General features: G+C 41.9%; 1 protein-coding gene across 1 annotated transcript in view; it reads right to left on the bottom strand.

Moving 5' to 3' along the window:
• The window catches only part of ZNF37A (zinc finger protein 37A), a 47169-nt gene that overhangs the window by 13308 nt on the left and 26408 nt on the right, over positions 1–7453 (bottom strand). Inside the window, exon 3 of the mRNA XM_007467583.1 lies at positions 6961–7160. Coding sequence (XP_007467645.1) covers positions 6961–7160 — 200 coding nt within the window. The remainder of the gene's footprint in view (positions 1–6960; positions 7161–7453) is intronic.

The raw sequence follows: 7453 nt of genomic DNA, 5'->3' as shown, positions 1-7453 counted from the left end.
CTGCTGAAAATTGACCAGAACATGTTACAAAGGACCTCTACTATATAGCTTGTTTTGTATTACACTCTGTGATTAAACAAGAAACCATGGTAGAAATACCATTGGTGGATTAATTTATTAGTTAATGGAAAAAGATCTGCATGCCTTTATATGCCTGAAAGTGTCCTCGTTTTTGAGAATTCCAAGTTGAAAAATATACTCTTCCTGGTCTCAAAGAGCTTATCCTCATAAGGAAAGATATAAAAATATACCTACCATAGGACTTAAAGGACCCATATCACAAATATATACAAGGCAGACAGATCATAAAGGGGTTCTGTGCAAGTTCATGTGAGAGTGTCAGCACCCTGGATTTCACTGAGCAGATAAAACTTTCAGTGCTTAAATATAAATAGTAGTTTCTTTGCAAATATGCGGCAAAGCTGCAAGAAATGTTAAGAAGACCTGAAAAAACATGTGGCAAGTCAATGGACTGTACAACAGGACAGGAGAGCAGGTCTGAACGTGTGATGAGATACAGGCTGCAGAGGCAGGGGCAAAAGGTTCAGGGGAGGAAACTAGGGAATATATTTGGCTTCAATTCTGTTGGTGATCTCCAAATATTTCATCACTCATCTAATCCATAAAATTCTTGAGGAACCACCAGTTTTATTTATATTTAATCTATAAATTAAATACTGTCAATTCACATATGAGGAGAGCTTAATTCTGTTCTTACTTTTCAGATAAAAATGTAAATAAACAAGCTAATATTTTCTTCCCATGCCCTAAAGGACTGACAGTATATGATGTATGCAGAATTATCTTGCACACTCCCTTAGGGCACAGCCTCTCTCTCTCCCCCATCTCTGCTCACCCTAGGTCATTGCTGTGAACAGCATGAAGCCAATACTGAAATGGAAATACACACTTCCGTCCTAGTTATATCAACTAATTGTTGCCGAGGAAGCAGTGATCCCAAAGTTGGTTTTTTTTTTCAAGTGAATCATTTAATGTGTGAGGCTCAGTTTGATATTACCGTAAGTATTAACAAAAGAAAATGGGAAAGTATAAACATTTCCCCTTCTATAAAAAATGGCTTTGATGCCAGGATAAACTAGCCTGTTGATTTAACATAGCTGATTAAAAAGGCTAGAGAATCTGGAAGTAAAAAATGTACTTGGAAGCAACGTCCTCTGAGGCTTCATTCTCCTGAGGGCAGCAAAATGCTGAAAATTTTAACTGGCTCAAAAATTATATTGAGAGATCAAAAAGAAGAGCTAGTCACAGCTTGGGAAAAAATTTGGAGAACAGATGACACTAAATGTATTTAGATTAATAATTCCAAAGTTTCCCTGGAGTTATAATATAGCACTCTGAGCTAACCAAAGGGGCTATAAACTCATGCTCCTTTGAACAGAGTGGTTCTAAATGACAGATTCTCAAGTGCACCCAGCTGTATTTTCAAGTATAATTCTAGTATTTGTACCTAGCAATACAGAAGAAAAAGCAGCAGGGAGGAAGTGTCAGGTATATAGGACATGAAAGGATTTGGCAGCCCTAGAATTCCCAGTTAGAATCTCTGTCATCAGGAAAATCCCATTCCAGCTCCGTCCAAGGTGAGGCTGGAGGTGGTGCTGTGGATGGCCTGTGACAAGCAGGAGGCAACAGTGTAAGTGCTAAACTCTGGCTTTCTTCCTTCATCTTCTAAAGAAATGCAAAATAAGGCTGTATGAAGAAAACATGGGATAATACACTGCTTGCTGATGGCCTTTTCTCAGGATCTTGTTGCAGACAGAGCTGTGCCAAGCTAAGGAAGGCAGGAGAGAATGTTTTTGAGGGCAGTGTTTGCAATCTGTCACTATTTACTGTGCAAGTTTCACTGGAGACGTGTACACTTTCTCCAATCCCAGAGTCTACACCTGATTGGGAACTTTTCATTCTGGATTCTGATTGAGGGAAAATACTGATATCCAATGGGCTCTAAGGAGGACCTTTCAGTTTCTGTAACAACATCAGAGTCCTGTGCATGTCCTGGAAAGGTACCTGCCCACTGGCCAATTCACATGCTGTAATCCCAATGCTGTAAATATCTGTGCTGGATCGCCTCTATTAAGAGGGGAGTCGCCTATAGTATTAGCGGAGATGCTAAACAGGGAACTTGCTGAGCAAAGGGAGAGAGGAAGAGTTACTCCCAGAGGGTCTGCATGATCTGCCTTGGAGGTTCTGGAAACCTCTTGTCAAGTCTGGGGAAACAGGAGGAAGAGCAGGGTAGATGCACAGTGACAATGAAACAGATGCTAGACATACAGTATGCCAGATATCTTCAGAACATGGAAGTAGAAATATCAACTGGAAGTTTGGATAGATGAATCTGGAATTTAGAAGTGTAGTATGAAAATAAGGATTTGGGTGAAAATCGCAACTCTGTCACTGGAGTCACCAGAGTGAATCAGATGGTCACAGAAGAGACAAATTGAGGAAAGAAAAAATACCAGCACAGAATTTGAGGGATCATCAATATTTGAGAGGCTGGAAGAAAAAAGAAAAATAGGCTATGAAGGCTGAGAAGAAATTTTCTGAAATGTAAGAACAGAACCAGATGACAAGAGAATAGTGGGAAATAATAACACAGTTTCACAAATAACTGACACTTCCAATTAAAGTTGCTGGACTTAAAACACATCTATCTCTGATGCCTCTCCCAACAATATAAGTGGAAGAAACAATAAAAAGTAAAACAAATAAATGTGCCAATAACAGAATACACCAGAAAGACAATTTTATGCAACTTCTGGATGATATAAGTGGATAGTGTCAGACAAAAGAAACTAGAAGCATGGTACCTACAATTTATACAAGCACAGAAGTGGGCAGAAGCAGCGGCTTACAACCACAGCCAGAGACTACCAATCTCTAAGCCCTCCAACCAGGGCCAGGGGTTAGCATAGGTGCTAAGATGAATGACTGGCTAAGTAACTCACTGACAAAGTAACTGACTCCTAGGGCACCTTGGTGGACCTCTGCTCTTTGGAGATCCAGCAGTTAATGAAGACCAAAGCTGAAGTGCAGGCATTATATAAAGTCAGGACACTTTTTTTTTAAAAACATATCTGTATACAGTTGGCCCTCCATATGCACAGGTTCCACATCCACAGATTCATCCAACCACAGAATGAAAATATTTGGGGGAAGAAAAACTCCAGAAAGTTCCAAAAAGCAAAATTGAATTTGCCACATACCAGCAATTATTTATATAGAATTTACATTGTATTTACAACTATTTACATGGCATTTACATTGTATTAGGTATTATAAGTAATCTAGAGACAGTTTAAAGTGTATGAGACGATCTACCACAAAGGAGGTGAGAATATACAATGGGGAAAAGACAGTTTCTTGCTGGTAAAACTGGACTACTTTCTCACACCATAAAAAATAAACTCAAAATGAATTAAAGACTTAAATGTAAGACCTGAAACCATAAAAATTCTATAAGAAAACATACGCAGGGGGGACTTGCCGGTTCAAGCCCTGGTCCGGGAAGATCCCACATGCCTTGGAGCAACTAGGCCCACGTGCCACAACTACTGAGCCTGTGCTCTACAGCCTGCGAGCCACAACTACTGAAGCCTGTGCACCTAGAGCCCATGATGCTCCACAAGAGAAGCTACTGCAACGAGAAGCCTGCACACCGCAACAAAGAGTAGCCCCTGCTCAACACAACTAGAGAAAGCCGGCACACAGCAATGAAGACCCAATCAGACAAAAATAAATAAATAAAATTAATTTTTTAAAAAAAGAAAGAAAACATACACGGGATTTTCCTGGCAGTACAGTGGTTAGGAATCTGCATTTCCATTGCAGGGGGCATGAGTTCAATCCCTGGTCAGGGAACTAACATCCTGTAAGCTGTGCTGTGTGGCAAAAACAAACAAAAAATAGGCTCTCTGAACAAACATGTGGACACCAAGGGGGGAAAGTGGCAGGGGGTGGTGGTGGTGTGATGAATTGGGAGATTGGGATTGACATGTATACATTAACATGTATAAAATGGATAACTATTAAGAACCTGCTGTATAAAAAAATAAATAAAATTCAAAAATAAATAGGTTCTGACATCGATCTTAGCAATGGTTTGGATATTCTGCTCAGGCAAGGGAAACAAAAGCAAAAACTACCCAGTGGGACTATGTCAGACTAAAAAGCTTTGTACAATGAAGGAAACTATCAACAAAATGAAAAGGCCACCTAATGAATGGGAGAAGACATTTGAAAATGGTTGTCTCCAACAAGGGGTTAACATCCAAAATATACAAAGAACTCACACAATTTGACATTGGAAAAACAATCCAATTAAACCCAGGCAAGGAACTGAACAGACATTTATCTAAAGAAGATATACAGATGACCAATAGACACATAAAAAGATGCTCAACATCAATGATCATCAGGGAAATGCAAATCAAAACAACAATGAGATATCACCTCACATCTGTCAGAATGGCCATTACCAAAAAGAAAACAACAAGTGTTGGTGAGGATATGAAGAAAAGGGAACCCTTACACGCTGTTGGTGGGAATGTAAACTGGTAAAGCCACTAAGGAAAACAGTATGGAGAGTCCTCAAAAAACTAAAAACAGAACTACCATACAACCCAGCAACTCCATTTCTGGCTATTACTGGCTATTTATCTGAAGAAAATAAAAATGCTAATTTGAAAAGATATCTGCTCACTCCCCCCACATGTTCACTGCAGCATCATTTACAACAGCCAAGATATGGAAGCTACCTAACTGTTCATCAACAGATGAATGTATAATGAAAATGTGGTATGTGTGTGTGTATACATACACACAAACACATACACGTGTACACAATGGAATATTACTCAGCCATAAAAAGAATGAAGTCTTGCCATTTGTGACAACATGGGTGTACCTAGAGGGTACTGTGCTAAGTGAAATAAGTCAGGCAGAGAAAGACAAATACTGCATGATTTCACTTATTTCTGGAATCCAAAAAACAAAACAAATGAACAAATATAACCAAACAGAAACAGAGTCATAGATAAAGAGAACAAATAGGTGGTTGTCAGAGGGGAGGTTGGTAGGGGAAGGAGAGAAATAGGTGAGGGAGACTAAGAGGTGCAAACTTCCAGTTAACAAAATAAAAGAGTCACAGGTATAAAATGTAGAGTGTGGGGAACATAATTATATAATATCTTCATATAGTAACAAATGACATATTACTGGTGATCATTTTGAAATGTATAGAAATGTAGAATCACTGTGTTTTATACAAGGAACTAAAATAGTGCTGTAAGTCAATTATACTTCAAAAACAAACAGACCAACTCATAGAAAAAGAGATCAGATTTGTGGGTACTAGAGGTGCGGAGGAGGGGGAAGGGGAATTAGATGAAGGTAGACAAAACCTACAAACTTTCAGTTTTAAGGTGATGTAATGTACAACATGATAAAGATAAGTAACACTGCTGTCTGTTATAAATGAAAGTTAAGCCAGTAGTAAATCCTAAGCATTCTCATCACAAGGAAAAAAAATTTTTTTCTATTTCTTTAGTGTTGTACCTATATGAGACGATGGATGTTCAAAACACTAACTGAACACAAACTAAAGGAACAGAAAATTCAGTGACCACAGATAAGAAATGCAGGCTTTGCAAACAAACAAAAGCAGTCTGGAAAAGTCATCTGGATAACTGTAGTCTTCAACAATCAAGAACAGCAAAATTTGGAGAAGAGCAAGAAAGTAATTTCTAAAATTACATTGTGATACACAAATAGTCCAGTTTGAACAACAAAATCACAAAGAAACAAAAACACAAAGAAACAAAAAAGTATGGCCCAATCAAAGGAAAAATATAAATTGACAGAAATGTCCCTGAGAAGACCAGACATTGAACTTCCTAAACAAAGGCTTTAAGTCAACTGTATTAAATATGCTCTAAAAAAATAAGTGAGGTAGGAGTCAAGATGATGGAGTAGGAGGACGTGGAGTTCACCTCCCCCGCATCTGGGATTCCCTCAGTTTTTCCCTCAGTGGTTCTCTTTAGTTGGGCTGAACACTAGCAGAGGTCCTGAGACACCTAAAAGGACAAGAAAGAACCCCATGTAACCACATAGGACCAAAGGAAAAAAAAAGCCCAGAAAAAGGATGGACTGCACCCTTGTTGCGTAGCTAAAGGAGAGCAGAGGTTGCCACACCCGAGAGCCCCCTCAACAGTGGCGAGATCAGTTGGGACAAAAGGGGAGCTTCAGGGGCTTGGAGGAGAGAGCAGCAATCTGTCTGTGGCAAGCAGGACAGAGAGACCTATAAAGGTGGTCTGTGCCACAGCCCTGTGCATCCCAGGCTGAGGTGTGTCCACCAGTACAATGGGGGCTGAGTGCTGGAACAGGGTGCTTGGAGAACAGATCCGAAAAGAGGACTGCTATTGGCTGCAAGGAAACAACGTGAAGGGGTAGGATTGAGGAGCTCCGTAACTGGGAATGCTCAGGGAAACAGCCCAGGCTGCCATAGACGTGAAGCATCATTGTTGAGTGACACACAGAGAGCAGGGCTGCTACTGTTGCCTCTTTCCCCACGTGCTGGCTGCTTCTTCCACAGGCACTGGGAGGGGCTCCTGCCAGAGCGGGCTTGTGTGCCCCTGGTGGCCGCCTCCGGCCCTCCCACCTAGGCGGGCACGCATGGCACAGTCAGTGGCCACCTCTACCCGCTCCTGCCTGGGCAGGCTCATGAGCCCCTGGTTGCTGCCTCAGCCCCCTCCCACCTGGGAGGGCTTCATGTGCTCCAGGGCAGCCCCAGGAACAGATGCTTGTGGGTAGCCCAAGTGCAGAGGTGAGGCTGAAACCACAGCAGAGCCCCAGGAGCCATGCAACTAAGAAAGAAGAGCTGAAATCTCCTCCCACTGTGTGAATTGTGGAATTACACCCCCACGACTGGCTTTGTAAACTCAGCACCTCAGGAACATCTGAAGGGACAACAAGTGTTCCTGCAGCTGTGATGGGTCTAGCTTTAGCAGCCGTGGACTTTGTGAGCAAGTACACGTGGGAGATTAGCCAGGCCAGAGTCTGCGTTGCCTCCACAGCGCCCACAGCGGTTCCAGATGCATGATTACTGCAGTCCTGGGAACTGACCTCAGTGGATCTATGCTGGTGGCCTGGTGAAAACAATGCCTGAGAGACACGAGGGCCAATTGCTGGCATACCCATGGTTAAGGTGGGGCTGAAAGCAGTGCCAACGAGATTGGAATTTGTGAGCTCGGACAACGGGTGAAAGGTGACGCAGCAGAGCATGCTCAGAAGGAAACACATGCAGAGGAGGTGTACTCAGTGGCTTCTCTTCCAGTGGGAGTGGTCCAATACAGCCTACCTTGCACCACAGATCAGACACACAGCTAAGAAACAGACTGGGGCCCTCTTCAACAACAACTAGGGAGCAGACCCCGCCCCC

This window comes from Lipotes vexillifer, unplaced genomic scaffold (genome assembly GCF_000442215.2).
Source record: "Lipotes vexillifer unplaced genomic scaffold, Lipotes_vexillifer_v1.1 scaffold1181, whole genome shotgun sequence".
Taxonomy (NCBI): Eukaryota; Metazoa; Chordata; class Mammalia; order Artiodactyla; family Lipotidae; genus Lipotes; species Lipotes vexillifer.
This window is presented reverse-complemented; position numbering and strand designations above follow the sequence as displayed.